This window comes from Bos mutus, chromosome 4 (genome assembly GCF_027580195.1).
Source record: "Bos mutus isolate GX-2022 chromosome 4, NWIPB_WYAK_1.1, whole genome shotgun sequence".
NCBI lineage: Eukaryota > Metazoa > Chordata > Mammalia > Artiodactyla > Bovidae > Bos > Bos mutus.
The window spans coordinates 70,503,226-70,524,919 of record NC_091620.1 but is presented as its reverse complement, the minus strand read 5'-3'; the positions used below and the strand labels follow the sequence as shown (position 1 = coordinate 70,524,919).

Sequence of the window (21,694 nt, the reverse complement as noted above, 5' to 3'; positions counted from 1 at the left end):
GAACCCTCCCCCATGTGTGGTTGTGGATAAACCACAAACAAGCGAGCTTGTAAACGGGGGCCACCTGTGCAGTCCAAGAATTTGTCAAAGGGGCGGATGTTTCCAAATCTACATAAAAAGAGACCCCCTTCATTCAGCGCTTGTCATGTGTCCTAGTTCTTACACTTTTCAGGGCATTAAACGCTTCAGCCTTTGGTCAAGAACTGCGGCAGCAGTAGGTCACCAGGTGCGGAAACTCGGGACATCAGCGAAGCCCCAGGAGCGTGGAGGGTAGAGCTGAAAATGAGGAGCCTCCAGAAACCAGGTGTCCCCAGGGCAACCGGAAAGAAACGGGTCAGCAAGTCCCTGGGCAAACACGTTGACAAGGCCGGCACCCAGGTGCCAGTGGGCCGGGCTGAGGGGAGTGGTCACGTCGAGAACGGAAAACTTTCTGCAAAGCGACGAGTTGAATCCACCACCCAGGCCCAGGTGCGGAGCAGACAGCTCCCAAGCCCCATGGCCCGACCACAGCCCGGCCCCCCTTACCGTCCTGCAGGAGCTCCCGGACAGTGGCTGCAGCAGCTCCGGAACCCGGAGCCCCACGGCCAGCCATAGAGACGCCGCCGTCACCACCTTCCATGTTGGCTGGTACGGGAGTGATGCCGTCAGCAGCAGCGCGCCCCGCCCAGGTGATGACGCAGAATTTGGGCGCCGCCCGCTCTGCCCAGTCCGAGGCTCCGAGCCGACTAGGAGGATCCGCTTAATTGTGCCGGACCGAACCTGCCTTTGAGCGGCGTGGGGCCCGGATCTGGTGGGCACTGAGGGCCCAGGGCGTTGAGGAAGCCGAGGTCGCGGGACCGGCGCTTTCCTCCGTGTCCCTGCCGCACCCCTGGTGCTAGCAGCGTTCTCCGGGCGGAGAAGGTGAGCGCCAAAACGTGGCCGCGTCGTTTCCCGCTGAACCTAAGAACAGAGGCCTCTTGATGGAGGCAAGAGAGCGGAGGCTTCTGGGAACTTCGTTTGCACGCCTCAAGTACAGCTGGAGGGTGTTAATAGCTACCTACGTGTATCTACTTCCCTTGTGGCTCAGCTGGTAAAGAATCCTCCTGCAGTGAGGGAGACATGGGTTCGATCCCTGGGTTCGGAAGATCCCCTGGAGAAGGAAAAGGTTACCCACTCCAGTATTCTGGCCTGGAGAATCCCATGGGCTGTACAAGTCGATGGTGTCGCAAAGAGTCGGACACGACTGAGCGACTTTCACATCACGTGTATCTGCCACATGCCTTGATTCGCATTCTTGGAGTAAAGGCAGGTGGAGAAAGCTTGGAGAGGAAAGTTGCCACGAATGAATACTGGGGAGAATTAGGAAGAGCCGAAAATCGGTGAAGTAGGACAACTGAGGAGAAGGCAATGGCACCCCCCTCCAGTACTCTTGCTGGAAAATCCCATTGATGGAGGAGGCTGGTAGGCTGCAGTCCATGGGGTCGCTAAGAGTCGGATACGACTGAGTGACTTCACTTTCACTTTTCATGCATTGGAGAAGGAAATGGCAACCCACTCCAGTGTTCTTGCCTGGAGAATCTCAGCGACTGGGGAGCCTGGTGGGCTGCCGTCCCTGGGGTCGCACAGAGTCGGACACCACTGAAGTGACTTAGCAGCAGCAGTAGCAGGACAACTGAAACAAATATGTGGGACTCATTCTCTACCTACTCTCCCATGAGACAGTATCCTTAAGGTTTTTCTATTGCTTAGCTTCAGCCACGTGTCGTGAGCGACACAAGACTTCTCCTTACTACAAATTGATGAATTTTCCATTTTTTGAGCTGAAAGATCAAGTTAGTTCCCATTACATCGGCACTGTTCACCTCTACTTCTCCCTCAATAAATTAATAGTAAGTTAACAGGTCAGACACACGTGTGCAAGAAGGTTAAGCATTTCTTTGTAAAAAAATAATAAGTTTTCTTTTGTGTACATTAAGTATGTACACAGGGAACCAGTTTTTCCCAGTGCCAGAGCTACAGGTTCTCTTGATTCTGCTAACAGATTTTTGAGAATGTGAAATACTTTACTGTGCCAAACGCTGTTTGAGGTATTTTATAAGTCTAAATGTATTAGATATGCATAAGAACTCAAGCAAACAAGCCTCAGCTCACTGCGTTGTGCTTAGCCTTAACTTTGTCACAGAGGTTCTTCCCTAATATATTTGATATCAATTCTGGTGTTGAATAGGATTGTTTGTTCTGAATGGAGGTCTCAAAAATTGCCAAGAGCAATGTGCCCAGAGTCACATTAGTTTTCATTATCAATAATACACAAAACTTGACTAATAATTTTTAAATAAGCATTGTCTTTGAATCATGGGTCATTTTTCCTTTACTGGCTGTTACATCAAAAAGTTGCAGAACATTCATTCAATGAAGAATTTTGAATCTCTACCTGTATATACCAGCTTGAGTGTAAAACATTAGACTCAATTCCTGTCTTATCCCAAAGGAGCTAAGAGGTACATATAAACCCATTTAAACAAATCTATAGTGTCACTTGCTTTGGAGTATGTGGATTTATTTATTCCGAAGCTTGACTGCACATTAAAATCACCTGGAAAGCTTTAACAACCACTGATACCTGTATCCTAAGCCCAGATATTCACATGTAATTGCTCTGGGGTATGATTTGGGCATCCTGCTTAAAATCTCCCTGCCTCATTCTAATGTACAACCAAGATTGAGAACTACTGATTTCTTCGTTCAGCAAAAACATTAAGGGAACCCTTCTATGTGCCATGTAAGGGAACAAGAGTGAATAAGAATGAAATTATTCCTGCTAACGTCACAGTGACCCAGTTGCCATTGGACTACCTTTTTAGTCTTTACCTCATTCTCACTCTTCTGTGATGTTTAAGATGCTCATCCCCTCCTTCCTTTGTAAAAGTTTAGCCCTCTCTTGGCTTCTGAATATCACGTTTCAGGTTTATTCCTTCCAGCTCCAAAGTTCATCTTGCTGTCTCCTTTATATTCAAATTTTTTCTCCCTTTTACTTAAATGTTGGTGCTTTTAATGATTTCTACACAATATGGTACCCATAAGTACTTTGTCCATGTTTCTAGTTTCAGCATATTACCTAGAGGTTCACTTCAGTTGCTCAGTCCAACCCTTTGAGACCCCATGGACTGCAGCACTCCAGGCTTCCCTGTCCATCACCAACTCAAACTCATATCCATCAAGTCGGTGATGCCATCCAAGCCATCTCATCCTCTGTTGTCCCCTTCTCCTGCCTTCAATCTTTCCCAGCATCAGGGTCTTTTTCAGAGTCAGTTCTTCACATCAGGTGGCCAAAGTATTGGAGTTTCAGCTTCAGCATCAGTCCTTCCAATGAATATTCAGGACTGATTTCCTTTCACATGGACTGGTTTGATCTCCTTGAAGTCCAAGAGTCTTCAACACCACAGTTCAAAAGCATTCATTCATCGGCACTCAGCTTTCTTTATACTCCAACTCACACATCCATACATGACTACTGGAAAAACCATAGCTTTGTTGGCAAAGTAATGTCTGCTTTTTAATATGCTGTCTAAGTTGGTCATATCTTTTCTTCCAAGGAGCAAGCGTCTTTTTAATTTCATGGTTGCAGTCACCACCTGCAGTGATTTTGGAGCCCAAGAAAATAAAGTCTCTCACTGTTTCCATTATTTCCCCATCAATTTGCCATGAAGTGATGGGACTGGATGCTGTGATCTTCGTTTTCTGAATGTTGAGTTTTAAGCCAACTTTTCACTCTCTTCTTTCACCTTCATCAAGAGGCTTTTTAGTTCTTCACTTTCTGCCATTAGGGTGCTGTCATCTGCATATCGAGGTTATTGATATTTCTCCTGGCAATCTTGATTCCAGCTTGTGCTTCATCCAGCCCAGCATTTCACATGATGTATTCTGCATGTAAGTTAAATAAGCAGGGTGACAATATACAGCCTTGACGGACTCCTTTCCCAATTTGGAACCAGTCTGTTGTTCCATGTTCAGTTCCAACTTGACCTGCGTACATATTTCTCAGGAGGCAGGTAAGGTGGTCTGGTTTTCCCATCTCTTAAAGAATTTTCCACAGTTTATTGTGATCCACACAGTCAAAGGCTTTGGCATAGTCAATAAAGCAGAAGTAGATGTTTTTCTGGAACTTTCTTTTTCAATGACCGAATGGATATTGACAGTTTGATCTCTGGTTTAACCTAGAGGTTAAAGACTCTCAATCTGTATCTCTAGCTTTTTCTTAAGAACCATATGTATATACCCCATATGAGGCATCACCACCTGGAAATCAGCTGAGTACCTCTTTGATGTGCCCAAGCATTGACTCATGTTTCCCTGCCAAAGCCTGTCCGTTCTTCCTTCTGGTTCTCTGTCTCATTGATTGGAATTGCCATCCACCAGGCTCTAAATCCAAAAATGTTGACATCATCCTAATATTCTCTCTCTGCACATATAACTCGTGCTGTCATCAGGTGATTTCCAACCCTTAAATGTCTTGCTAGTTTATTTTTATTTCTAAATAGCTCCTAAATGCATTCTCTTTCCTCTTTCCTCAATCCTAGACTCCCAGATCAGATACTCATTACACATGGCTTGGTCTACTACAGTGGCATCCTTACTAGTATTTTATCAACACCCCTAAACCCTCCAGTGAAATCTTTCTAAGTCAGAAATCTGATCATGCTTCATTTCCCTGCTAAATTCTTTTCAATTATAACTAGTGTACAAGGAGAGACAAACAACTTACACAAGAATACATGCCCATGGAAGTATGTCACATGCACACGTTAACATGTTGAGTGCACATGTAAAAATTACCCACAGAGCAGGAAAAGTGTCTGAGAACCAAGGCCCTAGAGTATAAATCTAAAAAGTCTTAATCTGGTGTATAAAGCCCATTAACTTGTAGGCACTCTCATATCCTGTCTAGTTACAGCTCAAGCAGTGCTTAACTATTCCTTGTTCACTGAAAACATCAAGCATTTTCATGCTGCTCTGGAGTTCTTTGTACTGTTCTCTGTAACTGGACACTTCCCCAACTTCACTGACTCCTCTTGGCAGTTATTTCTACAACGCTGAAATTGTGTCTGAGTGTATTAGCCTTATTGTATAAGTTTGTTTAATACATTTTTAAAGACACCAAAAATATTTTCATCTGTGTTCTCAGCATATAGCGGGAAATTAATCTTTGTTGAATGGAAAAAAATAAGATCAACTGGGATTCCAAGAAGATTGTTGGGGTCCTCAGGATGGGGAATTAAGAATACAGGGACTATGAGCTGATGAAGATGAGCTCAAGGTTTAATTAAAGGTACCACTTAGTTGACACACCCACCTCTAAATGTTTATTGTTTAGATGATAAATGGTGATAAACTGATAAACAGTGATCAGTAAAACTAGTTTATCTTATTCCACCTGTACATTCTACCTAAGGAGATTAAATTATTAGTTTATGTTTAGGTTATATCAATACTTTCAGATTTAGCCAACCAAAAAATTTCATGGTGAGCAATTAGACTTTTCTAAAGTTGGCCAGTATTTGTTTTTAAATTACTAAGGCCAAAATTGGAATTAGTAAGCAGCCAACACTATGAAATGATAAGTACCGTACGGCAACTGTAAAACACTTAGAAATTACCTAATTTAATCACTTGTCCCTCTGGGTATAATAGTGATTTATCATGCAGCTATGTGATTACAACTGAGATTTTCATGAAACAATGTTCACAAAACATTTAAATGTTTAAAAATATAATTAAAAGTTTGTTTGCCTTCTGATTCAAATAAAAAGAATGGAATTTGAGAATAAGAATAAACATTAAACGTACCAGTATGTCTTTTAAAATACTCGGTACTTAAGCTGTTCTGTTACTACCGTTTAACTTTTCTGGATAAAAAAGGGTATTTCAAAGTGCCAGACATACTTAGTACTATATATGAATTAATTCAATCAAATTTCTTGGTTAAATCAATGCCAAACGAAGTAAAATGGAAAAACATGGAAAATAATAACATGTATTCTAGGAAAACATCTTTTAGTTTTCTACATCCTGAGCACTTATTGATTTGAGCAGAAACTGTTACTATAGTCAATTAAGTATAAAATTCAAAACTGTTAGTTTTTGACTTGAACAAGCATAATTTATATAAAATATAAACGTTATAATTTCACAGTGTGCTAAAAGCTATCCATGACGTATAAATAAAGTCAGAATTCTGTAGTATCCTATTCAATACTGTGAAAAGAAACTAAGATTCCTAAGCCTACAAAACCTAATGAAAAATTCATGTTCCTGGCAGTTGAAATTGTAAGAATGATGGGATTCAAGTGAAAGTGCTTCCTCCATGCAAACTAATTGTCTTTTTCAGATTTGAAATAAATCTGTTTTCATGAAGAGTGACTACATACAAACTACAACATGTCAAGAAAGAAGAAAAGATCCAATAGAAATGTTTCATTCTGGGCAGCTGGTAAAAGTCTGCGCCCCAATGGTGCGATATTCAAAGTAAGTGTTGTTAAATGGTTAATGAGCCTAGGTGTGGTTTCCTTTTTATGCTCTGACTTTTTATTTTATTTTTTTATTTTTTTTAATTTTATTTTATTTTTAAACTTTACAATATTGTATTAAGACCACCCCACCACATGGATCTTCAAATGCCTAGCTTTGGGACTAGGATACAGGCTTGAGTCCTGATGCTATTACCTGCCTGGCATATGTATGATCTAAGTGGTCACAGTATTTGTCTTTTTAAGACTGGCTTATTTCACTGAGCATAACATCTCAAGGTTCACCCATGTGTTTCTTCCTTTTTAAGAATGAATAATATTCCATTGTGTGTATATATTACATTTTATTTATCCATTCATTCATTCAGCCCAGCTTGAGTTGCTTCCATCTTTTGACTCTTGGGAATAATGCTTCTATGAACACGGATATATAAATATCTTTTTGAGACCTTGCTTTTTGTTCTTTGGGGTATTTGCCCAGAAGTGGAATTGCTAGATTATGTGGCAATTCTGTTTTTAATTTTTGAGGAATTGCCCTGCTGTTTACTATAGTAGCTACACCGTTTCAGTGCACAAGAGTTTCAGCAGTGCCCGAGAGTTTCAGTTTCTCAGCATTCTCCTCAACACTTAATGTTTTGGGAGGTTGTTGTTATTGTTTTAATAGTCATCCTAATGAATGTGAATTATCTCGTTGTGGTTTTTATTTGTGTTTTTCTAGTGATGTTAAACATCTTTTCCTGTGCTCATTGGCCATTTGGGTATCTTCTTGGGAGAAATCTCTTCAAACCCTTTGCCCATTTTTTAATCAAGATTGTTTGGTTTTTTGTTGTCCCAGTTTTGATTGCTCTTGAGTTTTAAGAGCTCTTTATATTTTATAGACAGATCTTTTGTCCGATAGGTGGCTTAAATATGTGTTCTCCTGGCATGTAGCTTGTCTTTTCATTTTCTTACCATGTCTTTTGCAGAGCAAAAGTTTTTACTTAATGATGAAGTCCATCTTATCAATATTTCCTTTTGCAGATTGTACTTTTGTTTTCAAGTATAAGAAATCTTTATGTAGCTCTAGATATTAAAGATTGTGTCCTCCTTTTTTTCTTAAAGTCTTCTAGTTTACGTTTTACATTTAAGTTCATAATTCCTCATTTCTATGGAAGTGTGAGACATAGGCTCAGTTTGGTTGGTTTATTGTTTTTGCTGACAGTTGTCTGTTCCAGCAGCATTTGTTGAAAAGGCTGTCTTTCCATTATTGAATTACTTTTGCATCTTAATCAAAACTCAGCTGAGCATGTTTATATGGTTCTTTTTCTGCAGTCTCTGGTCTGCTGATCTATGTGTCCCTCTACCAGTACCACACAGTCTTGATTACTGTCAGTTCAGTTCAGTTCAGTCCAGTCGCTCAGTCGTGTCCATCTCTTTGCGACCCCATGAACCACAGCACGCCAGGCCTCCCTGTCCATCACCAACTCCTGGAGTCCACCCAAAGCCGTGTGCGTTGTGTCAGTGATGCCATCCAACCATCTCATCCTCTGTGGTTCCCTTCTCCTCCTGCCCTCAATCTTTCCCAGCATCAGGGTCTTTTCAAATGAGTCAGCTCTTCACATCAGATGGCCAAAGTATTGGAATTTCAGCTTCAACATCAGTCCTTCCAGTGAACACCCAGGACTGATCTCCTTTAGGATGGACTGATTGGATCTCCTTGCAGTCCAAGGGACTCTCAAGAGTCTTCTCCAACACCACAGTTCAAAAGCATCAATTCTTTGGTGCTCAGCTTTCTTTATAGTCCAATTCTTACATCCATACATGACTACTGGAAAAACCATAGCCTTGACTAGATGGACCTTTGTTGGCAAAGTAATGTCTCTGCTTTTTAATATGCTGTGTAGGTTGATCATAACTTTCCTTCCAAGGAGTAAGCATCTTTTAATTTCATGGCTGCAGTCACCATCTGCAGTGATTTTAGAGCCCAGAAAAATAAAGTCAGCCACTGTTTCCCCATCTATTTTCCATGAAGTGATGGGACCGGATGCCATGATCTTAGTTTTCTGAATGTTGAGCTTTAAGCCAACTTTTTCACTCTCTTCTTTCACTTTCATCAAGAGGCTCTTTAGTTCCTCTTCACTTTCTGCCATAAGGGTGGTGTCATCTGCCTATCTGAGGTTATTGATATTTCTCCTGGCAATCTTGATTCCAGCTTGTGCTTCCTCCAGCCCAGCGTTTCTCATGATGTACTCTGCATAGAAGTTAAATAAGCAATATACAGCCTTGACGTACTCCTTTTCCTATTTGGAACCAGTCTGTTGTTCCTTGTCCAGTTCTAACGGTTGCTTCCTGACCTGCATATAGGTTTCTCAAGAGGCAGGTCAGGTGGTCTGATATTCCCATCTCTTTCAGAATTTTCCACAGTTTATTGCAATAAATCTTGAAATTAAGTAATCTGATAAATCCCACTTTTCTTTTTCAAAATTGTTTTAGCTGTTTAGTGCCTTTCCAAATGAATTTTAGGATGATCTTTTCTCTACCTACAAAAAAAATCTTAGTGGAATTTTCATAAGAATTGTATTAAATATGCATATCAATTTGGGGAGAATTGAATTCCTTGTGTTGAGTCTCCTTATGAACACAGTATCTCTCCATTTATTTAGATCTTCTTTGATTTCCTTCATTAGTGTTAAGTGTTATACAGTTTTCAGCATACAAATTCTGTCCATATTTTGTAAGGCTTACACTCAGTTATTATACTTTTAATTTTGGTGTTCATGTGTCCATTGCTGGTATATAGAAGTAAAATTGCTTTTTGTGTTTTATTCTTACATTCTGTGAATTTGCTGTGTTTACTTATTTCTTCTAGGAGGTTCCTCATATAAATTCCTTAGGATTATCTAAGTAGACAGTTATGTCACTTGCAAATAGTGATAGTTTTACTTCTTCCTTTCTATCTGATGCCTTTTATTTCACTTTCATGCCTCATTGCACTGCCTAAAGTTCCAACACTGTGCTGAATAAGAATGATGAGAGCAGACATCCTTCCCTTGTTCTTGATCTGGCGGGGGGAAGTATTCTTTCACCTTTAAGTATAATATGAAGTATAGAATTTTTTGTGGATGTTCCTCATAGGGTTGAGAAAGTTCCCTCTATTCCTGTTTTTCTGGGAGGTTTTAGTTTTTAATCCAAATGTTGTTTTGTCAAGTGCTTTTTCTGCATCAGTTGATACAGTCATGTGATTTTTTTTTTCTCTAGCCTGTTAATATGTTGGATTACAGTGCTTGATTCTGAATATTGAAACTTGTGCTCTAACTAGCTTTTTCTGATACCACCACAGCAGGGGAAGGATGGGAAAGCACCACCTCATTACTCTCAGGTAGAGATAGAAGTCTAGGTTTTCCACTTGGTCTCCTTTGACACCCCAGGGGCATAAGGCTCCTCATTACCGCTGAGCAGGGCTAAGAGTTCCAGCTCCCCATGCAGGGGGTGGCCTGGTAACTGCTGAGCAATGACGAAAGGCCTGGCTCTTCACTAGGCATTCTCTGACACTGTTCCTGGGGTGAGGGAGAAGGGTGCCTTGCTGCTGCACTGTTGGTGTGGAATTCCAGGCTCCCCACTTGGTCTCCACTGGTAGCCTCCTTGTTTCTGGCCAGCAAGGATTAAAGTCCCAGTTTCCTACCTGGCATTCTCTAACACCACCGTGGAGGGGTGTTGGAGAACATTGTGACAGCTTTGGAAGGCTAGAAGTCGAGGCTCCCCACTCAAGCTTTGCTTGTGGAGGTGCAGGCCACAGATTTTTCTCTGGTGTTGGGCTAGAGTAAAATCATCATTATTTAAAAGCTTGCTAGGCTGCCCCCTTCTTGGTCCTTGGGGTAAAATTAGCAGGCTTTTGCTGGGGCTGTTTTTGTCTGCATCCATTGCTGCTTCCAGGTTGCCAGCTTCTTCAGTTTCAAACCTAGGATATTTGAGGGAAAAACAAAACTCGGATAACTCACCATTGTCATTCCTTAGGTCCTGCTCAAGGTCACTAGCCTGTCTGCTCTCTTCTCTCCCCCTTTCAGAGTTTGCTTATGTTTGTTTTGTATATAATATCCAGAGTTTTTAGTTACACTAAGCAGGAGGAATAGGAAGAGTACATCTACTGCATCTTTCCGTAGCAGAACTTTAATAAATATTTAATGAATAACTAAACTCTGAAGAACGTAGGGTTATCATGCTTTCTGAATGCCTAATTAAAGTTTTATATGCTCACAGGTTGTCTTTCAGAACACTAGTCAGAAAATACGATTGTGATCTGTGCTATACACCAATGATAGTTGCTGCTGATTTTGTCAGATCTGCAAAAGCCAGAGACAGTGAATTTACCACAAATCAAGGTACGTGAAAGCCAGAGTTTGCTGTCTTTGTAAAACTTAAAAAACAAAACAACAACAAAAAAAACTCAACACTCTTGTCTAATCAGACAACAGAATTCAGAGAGCTTATTTTAAGATCTTTCGGTTTTCTATAAATGTTTAATAAGTTTTTTACAATGTGTTTTTCCTCAGTGCCTTGTAAACTATGAATAATTTATCAAAGTGTAAGTCAGCCTCCATTCAGGGCCCCATTCTCTCACCTGGCAGATTCCTATCTCACTGCCGCCAGCCTTATCCCATCCCAAACTGTCCTGCAGACAGCTCCAAGTGAGCTCTCTAGAACTTAAATTTGATCACTTCTTTTCCCTAACTCAAAATCTTCCTTAGACCTCTCATCACCTAAAGCAGTGGTTCTCAAAGTGATTTCCCAGACCACTTAGCATCAGCATTATCTGAAAACTCATTAGAAATGGAAATTCTAGACTCCACTCCAAGCCTGCTTAATCAGAATCTCTGGGTATGTCACAAGCAATCTGTGTTTTTAAAAGCTCTTCAGGTGCTTCTGAGCTTGCTAAAGATTGAGAGCCACTGACCTAAAGAGGGAAAACTCCAGCATGTGTAGATAATATAAAGTTCTTCATGATCTAGAACACTGAACACATGTTCTGCAGCTTTATCTTCGATCAGTTTTTCTCCATGGCCCACCGACTTTATTCTTCAAAATACTAAGTTATTTTAAGTCCCTGAACATGCCCTAATCTCTCACACTGCTCCACCTAGAGTATCCTTCTTAGTCAGGCCTGTCCCCTTATCCCTGTCTCTTTGGGAAAGGACACTTCATACTTCTTAATGCTCTAAAGTTGTGACCAAGGAACTCTCCTAATCACACTCCATTCATGTCCGTTGCCTAAGCACAGACTTTTTGTTGTACTTAATCATACTGTACTGTGATTTCCTCCTTACGTGTCTGTCTCTCCCACTAGACTATGGGCTTCTTGAAGGTTGGAATTTTTTTCTTGTGGATTTGTATCCTCAGCTTCTAGCCCAGCACTGAAAATATATTTGACAAATAAATGATTGTTAAATTGAAATTTTATAACTCTCAAGTTACGAAGCAGAAAGAATCCTACCTATATCCTCAGGAAAAAGCTTATTCTCCTATCCTCTGATAATCCTGTAAATCAGTAGATTTTCATAGAAATTCTGAGTCAGTGGAACTAGAGCCATAACAAGAAATCTGCATTTTGGTAAATACCCAGTAAATCTCATACAGGTAATCTTAAAAAAAAAAAACCTTTAGAAATGTCAAAATACATCTATTCAAAATCTGTAACATCCAAAGATGAGGAAAATGTGTCCTTTAAAACCTAGGAAAGCTCTGATACATTTGGCTATATTAAAATGTAGACTGTTATATATAAGAAAAGGGCACAGATGATACTCAAAGACAAACTAAAAACTGGAGAAAATAGAATATTTTGATGTTTATGATAGATAGCAGAGCTAATTGTTTTATTTTTAAATTTAAATAATAAAAAGGGAGCAACCAAAAGAAAAATTGCACATAGAGAACTCTGCAAAAAGTATGGAGAGACAGGCTATAAATAAAAAATATGTTGTTACATATACAGTGTAGGATAAGTTGTAAGGAAACCAGAACTGTCATCCATATTGGTGTATATGTGTATCGGTAAACTCTTCTAAGAAAATTTTATAGTATCTTTCAAAATGTTAATACCTGCCCAGCAGTTATACTCCTAGGAATTTACTTCATGAATATACTCACAAAAATATGTATGTAAGAGTATCTTCATCGCAACATTGTTTGCAAGAGTCTCAAATAAAAAACAGTCTGTAGTTCACCATCATAGTGGAATATGCACTAAAAACAGGAAAACAGGTCTGCATATAGATCTCAGGTACATCAGGGGAAAACACCATAGGGATAGCAATGTATTTAGAATGTTCACATTTGCTTAAATTTTACAGGTCTTCGTAATGTTTTAGAATGCAGTATAATCTCACCTTTAGGAAAGGAGTCTGTTTGGCAAAAGTGTTATACTTCTTATTTTATCAAATTTTGTACTGTTTGAATTTGTACCAAGTCTAAATTGCATGTAATAATTTAAAATATTTTAAGTTATTTTAATGCTATATTGTTTGAACACATGCTTCTTAGTCTAAAAACAGAATTTTATCCTGTACAAACATTAAAATTTGTTTTCTCATGTGTGTGTGTGTTTCTGTGAATTTTAATGTTGAGCTATTCATTTTATCAGGTGATTGCCCATTGATTGTTCAGTTTGCTGCTAATGATGCAAGACTTTTATCTGATGCTGCTCGTATAGTCTGTCCTTATGCGAATGGAATAGACATTAACTGTGGTTGCCCTCAGAGGTAAAGCTCAAAGAAGTTGGAAGAATTTTCAAAAGATTAGGAAAAACTAGTGAACATGGTAAACTATCATTCTGGTATTCCAAAAACTGAAAAGTAAGGAAGATAGACATAAAGAACTTGGGCTCTAAGAAGCAAGAAAAACTAAGGAAATATTATTTAGAAACACACATGCAAAGATATTTTCTGACGGCTGCAACAGTGTATAGACCCTTGACAAGTTTTTGTCTCACCTCACCACTAGAATTTTTTTATGTGTGGATCTGCCTTGAACCTCATCCATAAGTAGTTATGTGAGACTCTGATGTTTATAACAACCCCTAAAATGTATTTTTACTGCTACTTGCTCCAAGCATTGTGATTCTATGATACGTGATTCTATGATTCAGTTATAAGAATACCTTGTTAAAATTACCTTTTCTTCTTATACTACAGTTACTTGGTTGAGTCTGAGTAACTGAGTGTTGATAGAATGTGCTTAATTTGATGATAATATCCTTACCTCTTGGCACAATACTAGATTATCTGTCAATAATTCAAAATATATTCAAAGAATGGAGTCAAGGTTTTACATATAGCATAATCCAAATCAGATTAGACATGTTTGTATACTCATTAGTAGAGTTCAGTAAGCTGTTTAGTGGGTGTTGGAATGCTGTAAGCCAAAAATATCTACTCTTAAGATTAATAAAGCTTCTTGTTATGTATAATAAACATCACATTTGGAGTTGAAAAAATCTGAAGTAATTACAATTAATTACAAATACTTAAATCTGTTTTGGTTGAATGAACTTTAATTTTTTCACTTGCCAGTGAAAACCATTTCCCCTAAATACTTCTTGATCTGGGAACATATTTTCCTAATCTTGATACACTTAGAAATGTTGGATCTATGAATTTTAAAAATTATGGTTCCATTCCAGATTGCTAGGTAGAGAAATACATAAATGCACTTACTGTGCTTTTAGAATTGCATCTTCTCTTCCAGTTGTTTACCATTTATTTGTTGTTATGTTTACTTTATGAAGGTGGGCACTGGCAGAAGGTTATGGAGCTTGCTTAATAAACAAGCCAGAGCTTGTTCGAGACATGGTGAAACAAGTAAGAAATCAAGTGGAAAACCCCAGATTTTCAGTATCTATTAAAATAAGGTAAAGGTAATATTTTAATCTCTTGGTACGATAGTCCGTCCATTACTCAGGAAATAAAAGAATATTCCTTTTGTCTGGAGATGTGGAGATGTCTCCTTTTAGTATGCAGGCATCTGCGTGCATGCTCAGTTGCTTCAGTCATGTATGACTCTTTGTGACTTCATGGACTGTAGCCCACCAGTCTCCTCCTCCATGGGATTCTCCAGGCAAGAATACTGAAGTGGGTTCCCATGCCCTCCTTCAGGGGATCTTCCCGACTCAGTGAACGAACCTGTGTCTCCTCTGTCTCCTGCATTGCCAGGTGGATTCTTTAGCCACTGAGCCACCTTGGAAGCCCCACATAGGCATCTAGAATATGAAAATGTTGAAACAAAGATGCTTAGTGAATTAATAGATACCATAATTTTTATTTATAATTCAAAACAATTTCTTCATATTTAACAAAAATTAAAATGTCCCTTTGTTATTAAAAAACTCACTCCCAAAAAAAAACAACTCTTTCCACGTACTATTGAAATAACTAACGCTAAGAAACATTTCTGATACCAAGAGTGGAAAATAGGAATAATATTTGCACTAAAATTTCACATCAAAAATGAAAAATAGTTTTTTGGTGACAGGTTAAAAACATATTTTGATAAATTATAATTCTCCCACTTGTGGATTGGAGCATGCACAGCAAATATTACACTAGCAACTTTCAATGCATCTGTGATAGTACTTTGATGAATCTTGCAGTTATCAAAGCCAAAAAAGAGCCACACTAGGTAACAATTCTTTGTCATCCTGTTATTGCCAATAGTGAAATAGCTAAATTCAAGATCTTGAATGGGATCTGATACCTGAACAAAACTTTAATAGTGGTATGTGGTGATAATATGAACAGCATAGCTAAACTAAATAATGTAGTAGATGAAATAATGTTCTGTTTATTGATATCATTAAGATGTGTGTGCTGTAAAAAGATAGATATGATTTTGAAATTATAGGATCCATGATGACCTTACAAGAACTGTAGATCTCTGTCGAAAGGCTGAAGCAACAGGAGTTTCCTGGATTACAGTCCATGGAAGAACTGTTGAGGAAAGACATCAGCCAGTTCACTATGAGGCCATTAAAATAATTAAGGAAAGTATGTCTATACCTATAGTTGCTAACGGAGACATCAGAAGCTTAAAAGAAGCAGAAAATGTGTGGCATACTACTGGGACAGATGGTAAGAAATAAGTCCTTTGACTTTTTTGTTTTTTAATTAGAAAAATTTAAAAATGGGGGTGGGAGAGTAATGTTAATGTGGTTTTCATTATTTTTCTTTCAAATGGAGCCTATTTTCCTGTTGTACCAATTTAAGCTAAGCAGTTTACTAAAATGTTAATCCTTTGACTTAGGAACAACAGATTATTTTAATTGGAGTGAATTAGTTCAGTTACTTCTCTGCTACCATCTCATCCACTGAGTGACCAGTAGAGCCTACAGAATAGAAATGAGAATTTGTGAATGGAAGAGTGGCTATAGGAGCCAAAGAAACCCCAGACAGCTATGCAGTTTCATTATCCGCCTCAACTTTGGCATATCAAGCCCTGTGATACCTATTGCTAGATGAGAGAATGCAAATAAACTTAACTTCAAGCAAATCCAATTTATAACAATCCAGATTTACCCTTAAAAAAAAACCCCAAACTAATTTTTGATGTTGAAGTATTTAAAACGTTAAAAAAGAAAGTCTTAAAAGTTGCATTTACACTTCATTGGTTTATAAAAAGTATAAAAATGAATTGTTTAATAAGAATGAAACTAAGGGCATTGTAAAATCTTGTAATAAATTATTTTTTAATATTTTCAGTTTGTTTCATTGAGTTTGACCCCATAACCATGAGTTCTTAATGTGTGGACAAATGAAATATGCTTTAATTTGTAGGTGTGATGGTTGCAAGAGGACTCTTAGCAAACCCGGCCATGTTTGCTGGATATGAGGAAACCCCACTGAAATGCATCTGGGACTGGGTTGACATTGCTCTTGAACTTGGAACTCCCTATATGTGTTTCCATCAACATTTAATGTATATGATGGAAAAGATAACTTCAAGGCAGGAAAAAAGAATATTTAATGCTTTGTCAAGCACATCAGCAGTCTTAGATTATCTTACAGACCATTATGGGATTGACCGGACTTGAATTATTTTCTTTCTTCAATGAAACCATGGAAGGTCACATCTTGGTTTTTACTTTGAATCAGTGACTCTAAAACATTAGTGTAAAAACAATGCCCTGACAGAATTTTTAAAAATCACTCCTGGACCACATCCTCAGAGATTCTGGTTCAGTAGATCTCTAGGATAGACCCAAATTTTAATTTTAAAAAAGATCCTAGGTGTTTCAAACATTGACAGACCTTGCTCTGAATCCTATTATGAATTAAAATGTGAAAATTTTTTTCCTAAAGAAATCATGTTTTTAACATTTTTAAATAAATAAAACTTTTATTTTAATACTAAAAATATGGCTCATATGGTATCTGTTAGTTAACATGAAGTGTTTTAAATGAAAATCAGTGCAGAAAAGTAAGACAGCAAATGCCAACATCTATATGAAATGAAAAGGAAAAAAATTCTGTATAGAATTGCTTTCAGGGCTTAAATTCAAAGTTTAGGTTGGAAAATTAAACTGCTACTTCCTAATTCATGAATTATATACCTTAAGGTATTTGTTTTAAATTGTATGTAACAAATTAATTAGATGTGATGTGTTCTGTAATTTAAAACTAAGGGAGACTTCCCTGATCCAGTAGTTAATACCTCCTTCCAGTGCATGGAGGTGCAGGTTCAATTCCTGGTTGGGAGCCAAGATCTCAACCTTTAATGCCTCGCAGCCATTAAAACTCCAAATGATCTACATCAAAAATAAAAAATCTTTATTAAAAAAAGCTAAGATTCTGTGAAATTCTTTAAATGACATTATATTTGTTATATCTCAAGGCTTCTAAATTCTTAGAAGATTGAGAGCTTGGTAAATATCAGTTCAGTTCAGTTGCTCAGTCGGGTTTGACTCTTTGCTACCCATGGACTTCAGCACGCCAGGCTTCCCTGTCTATCACCAACTCCCAAAGCCTACTCAAACTCATGACCATCATGTCAGTGATGCCATCCAACCATCTCATCCTCTGCCGTCCCCTTCTGTCGCCTTCAATCTTTCCCAGCATCAGGGTCTTTTCCAATGAGTCAGTTCTTCACATCAGGTAGCAAAATATTGGAGTTTCAGCTTCAGCATCAGTCCTGTATATAAATGATACTATTAATTTCTATCTCCTACATCTTAAATATAAAAATTTGGTCAATAGTCTTGAGATAATTACACAGTTGGCCCTTGGTGCTAAAATGTTTTATATATGGGACTTGAGCATCCACAAATTTTGGTACCTGAAAGAGTCCTAGAACCAATGCCCCACAGATACCAAAAGACAACTATGTACTTGAAATATTATTTCCTGGAGAAGAGTAACTAGGTTTTACTTAAAAACCTAATTTTCATAACATTTTTAGTAATGTTATTTTTATGCCTCCCAGCAGTTGAGGATAATTTTAACTTTAGAGTTCCATGGCTTAGGGAATACCCTAGCAGTACAGTGGTTAGTTTTCCCGGCTTTCACCATCAGGTGTGCTGGTTCAGTCTCCTGGTCAGGGAACTAAGATTGTCACAAGCTGAGTGGCATGGCACAGCCAAAAAATTGAAAAAATTTTTTTAAAGTTCCATGGTTTGGAGATACTGCTAGTGGAATTTTGTTGGCAGTGAAGGTGCCACTGCAAGAATTACCTCGATTTGTTAAAAACAGTTCTATAATTACGATAGTGGTCTATATGACCAACATAAAAACTTATAAGCAGTTATCTAGAACTGGTTGATTAACGAATTTGGGAATATGAGATAAGTCAATTTTAACATAAGCACCCTGTTGTAATATTTTTTAAGGTACACTCTGTGCTTTCATTTTTCAGTTAATGGATTTTTAAAGATAACTGCTTTTCATTAAATATGAGTACCATATTAGCACACAGGGAGTTATAGTCAAAACGTAGTCATTTTTAAATTTGTTAATTAACTCTGAGGTGAATTACCTGTGTTGTGAGGACAATGGCATAATTAGAGTAAGGTGCACAGCGTTTCCAAGGAGCCAGTGTAAAGGGCAAGGAGTTCTAAACGCGCTTAATTTTTTTTTTTCTAAGTCCCTTATGGTTAACCTATGTTGTCTATATTTGTGACAAAGAGAAAACACTGACTCAAATGCGTTTTTATATTCAATAACTACCTCTTATTTTTACCATTTATTTAATGTTCCCAAAATAATCCTCTACAGAATACTTTGATGTGCATTTCTAATATGTTGTTAATATTGGGGGGGGGGGGGGGGACTGCCATAATTTGAGTGTATTCACGTAATTTGAATACCCTGAAAAGAGTAATTGAAAAAGTGTACCCATACCCACGTTGTTCTCCTTTCCAGTTAGTCCCCAATCCCTAAAGTGTATTTCCTCTTCCGAGCCCATGGACAAAAGGGGAAACCCTTACAGGCAATGTTGGACGCTACCTACTCCTACATTTTCAGAGAATGCGGCACAATCACCAGATCCTGGCCTTTCTAATATGTAACTTCTAGCTTGTTCCGGCCAACGAAATTGTCCACAGTAAAATACAGACCAGGAAGGAGTGTTTTAACCACGTTCACTAAAATGGCAGCACCCTGTCTAACCCGCCCGCCCCGATGCCATTCTCTTTCGCCGGACCCCACAAGCTCTTTCAAAACGTCGGTTAACCGCACGCCTTCCACCCAAACCACATTTTATTAGAAATGTTAAACTGGCTCCTCAGAAGACGTTGCCCTTGGCAGCCCCTAAGCACCAGATCGAAGAGTCTTCGTCATCCCATAACTCCACCGCCCAATTAGAAAACAATTAATGCTAATCATCATGTTCGCACCGCCTGGCGCGTCAGCCGGGCCCCACACCCGAGGCCGGAGCTCAGGAAGGGTCCGGCGAGGGTGGCAGTGGGGGTGGGGCACGCTCCCCTCCCCCGGCCGCGGCGTGTGACGTCCCGCGCGTCGGCGGCCGCGGAGCAGCGCGGGGAGCCAGGCGGCCGCAGGCGGGGTAAGGCTGGGCGGGAGCCCGGCGGGCTTCCAGGCGGCGTGGGGCGCGGGGTCGCGCTGCTATCGCCGCGGTTGGTCCGCGGGGCCGGCCCTTCCCTTGGCGCGTTCGCGGAGCGGGGGTGGGGGTGGGGACGGGGCTCGGGCGTTAGCGGAGGGTGGCGTTGGGCTGCTGACGCCGTGAACCTGGACCGAAAGCAGGACCGCGGTGCCGCTTGGCTGGTTCCGTAAGGCTCGCCGGGGAGGTGCCGACCCGGGCCTCTGGGCCCACCCTCGACCGGCTCCTTCCTCTCCCCTTTCCCCTCCCCACCCCGGGTCACTGCCGGGCGCCTCCCATTTAGGGGAGTGTCGGACCCCGGAAACCTCCAGGCCGGAAACCTCGCGGCCCAAGGGCCTCTCCTTAAACCGAATTTTCTTTGAAAGGCAACTGAGTGAAATAAGTGTTTATCTATTTAGGTGTGAAGAAAAACAATGACACTCCAATGGACGGCAGTTGCAACTTTTCTTTACGCTGAAATAGGACTCATTTTAATCTTCTGTCTACCTTTTATTCCTCCTCAGAGGTAGGAACCCTCCAAATCGTTACAGCAACATATATGATGAGCTCTTCAGACGGTTGAGTGTGTTACGGAAAAATTTTTCTTAAAAGAATTTCAGTGCTAATTCTATAAAAGGCTCTCTTTAAAAATAAACACACGCCAATTAAGTAATAGCTAATGACCATATTAAAGTATCATTTCATAAAGCTTTTTATTGTTTGTACAAATTGGAGAAGGGCATGGCAACCCACTCCAGCATTCTTGCCAGGAGAATTCCATGGACAGAGGAGCCTGGTGGGCTGCAGTCCATGGGAAAGCACAGAGTCAGACACGACTGAATGAGCACACACATACGTACAAATAACTTTTCTCCTCCCTTCTAAAAGGAGAAGGTCCTCGTCCGCCTTCCTTTTGGTTCTGTTAATTATAGATGTAGTAAAGTGATGGTCACCCTTTTTACATGTCTTGTTTTAGCTTTTACTTTTGTTTTATTGCCCTGAATTAGAATGCTGCTGCTGCTGCTGCTAAGTCGCTTCAGTCATGTCCGACTCTGTGCGACCCCATAGACGGCAGCCCACCAGGCTCCCCTGTCCCTGGGATTCTCCAGGCAAGAACACTGGAGTGGGTTGCCATTTCCTTCTCCAGTGCATGGAAGTGAAAAGTTAAAGTGAAGTCGCTCAGTCGTGAATTAGAATAGTGAGCCAAATAAAAGTAAATGGATAAATGATGTTGACAGTACACCGTGATGCAGAAATATTTCACTGGGTCTGTGGAAAGACCATTTGAAAACTTAAGCCAATAAATGATTCTTAGTTTTGGTCTTACATAATTCATTTGGTATTCATTTAATGGCAGTTTTACTACTTTATCCCCATGCAGAGTTGAGTATAAATTAAAAGTGCTGAATATGCAAAAGTATCAGAACCATTCCTTAACATTAGTTTCTTAGCAAAAGACCGTCAAAGGTCTTTCAGTAGGATTTCAGTTGTACCCTTAACTCTCTCCACCCCTATTGTAATCTACTTTTTAGGAGTTCAGTTTTAGATCCAGACTTGGCAGTGTGAATGATGAAATACTCTTGTGTAAAAATGTTGCAACACATTTGTTCATGTAAAAGAAAGTCTTTCATTAATGAGATCCTACAGATAACCCACTGAAATTTAGTAAGATTCCTTGACTTGAAGACACTTATGAAAGTTTTTATCTTTTTTTTTAATTGGGGTATAACTGCTTTACAATATTGTGGTAGTTTCTGCAGTATGGTGAAGTCAGTCACCTGTGTGTATACATATGTTCCCTCCCTCCTGGGCCTCTCTCCCATCCCACCCCCTTTTCTTACCCATCTGAATCATCACAGAGGACTGAGCTGGGCTTCCTGTGCTTTAGCATGTTTCCACTAGCTAGCTACTTGATGAGTGGCAGTGAATATATAAGTCAATCCCAATCTCCACATTCAGCCCCCCCCCACCCCACCCCCACCCTGACCTTGTGTCCACAAGGCTGTTTTCTGTATCTGCATTTCTCTTCCTGCCCTGTGGACAGGTTGGTTCATCTTCAGGATCCAGTAATCTTCCACAACTTTTAACTTTCTTCTTACCTGCCTGGATTTCTCCTCACTTCCATTTTTATCTCT

General features: G+C 39.6%; 3 protein-coding genes across 11 annotated transcripts in view; 2 read left to right on the top strand and 1 right to left on the bottom strand.

The window, feature by feature from the left end:
- The window catches only part of COG5 (component of oligomeric golgi complex 5), a 277,335-nt gene extending 276,668 nt beyond the window's left edge, over positions 1–667 (bottom strand). For all 3 annotated transcript variants that reach the window (XM_070369612.1, XM_070369611.1, XM_005901432.3), the window contains exon 1: positions 526–667. In XM_070369612.1, the coding sequence (XP_070225713.1) occupies positions 526–619 (94 nt within the window). In that variant the 5' untranslated portion in view covers positions 620–667. The remainder of the gene's footprint in view (positions 1–525) is intronic.
- A 57-nt stretch (positions 668–724) lies between these two features.
- On the top strand, positions 725–17,258 carry DUS4L (dihydrouridine synthase 4 like). 5 transcript variants are annotated; one of them, XM_014480014.2, is made up of 8 exons: positions 725–900; positions 5,165–5,308; positions 6,368–6,504; positions 10,743–10,864; positions 13,123–13,240; positions 14,266–14,388; positions 15,378–15,604; positions 16,307–17,258. In XM_014480014.2, the coding sequence occupies exons 3-8, from the start codon at positions 6,389–6,391 to the stop codon at positions 16,561–16,563; spliced, it is 963 nt and encodes a 320-aa protein (XP_014335500.1). In that variant the 5' UTR covers positions 725–900; positions 5,165–5,308; positions 6,368–6,388; the 3' UTR covers positions 16,564–17,258. The 5 variants fall into 5 exon arrangements, with proteins under 5 accessions (XP_014335500.1, XP_070225717.1, XP_070225720.1 ...); XM_070369617.1 differs by lacking the exons at positions 725–900; positions 5,165–5,308 and adding exons at positions 914–1,700; positions 2,374–2,480; XM_070369616.1 differs by lacking the exon at positions 5,165–5,308.
- Positions 17,259–19,394: 2,136 nt separating this feature from the next.
- BCAP29 (B cell receptor associated protein 29) overlaps positions 19,395–21,694 on the top strand; it is a 51,462-nt gene continuing 49,162 nt past the window's right edge. Inside the window, exons 1-2 of one of the 3 annotated variants that reach the window (XM_070369620.1) lie at positions 19,395–19,526; positions 19,979–20,085. In XM_070369620.1, the coding sequence (XP_070225721.1) occupies positions 19,994–20,085 (92 nt within the window). In that variant the 5' untranslated portion in view covers positions 19,395–19,526; positions 19,979–19,993. Of the gene's footprint in view, positions 19,527–19,577; positions 19,597–19,728; positions 19,750–19,978; positions 20,086–21,694 lie in introns of those variants that run through there. The other 2 variants (XM_070369622.1, XM_005901426.3) reach the window with 2 other exon arrangements.

What these genes read in the sequence shown, in the direction of transcription:
- DUS4L (XM_070369616.1), top strand. Translation starts at nt 6,389, where the DNA reads ATGAAGAGTGACTACATACAAACTACAACATGTCAAGAAAGAAGAAAA. An exon ending in CCAATGGTGCGATATTCAAA is followed by an intron (nt 6,505 to 10,742) that starts GTAAGTGTTGTT and finishes ATATGCTCACAG; the next exon opens with GTTGTCTTTCAGAACACTAG. An exon ending in TGAATTTACCACAAATCAAG is followed by an intron (nt 10,865 to 13,122) that starts GTACGTGAAAGC and finishes TCATTTTATCAG; the next exon opens with GTGATTGCCCATTGATTGTT.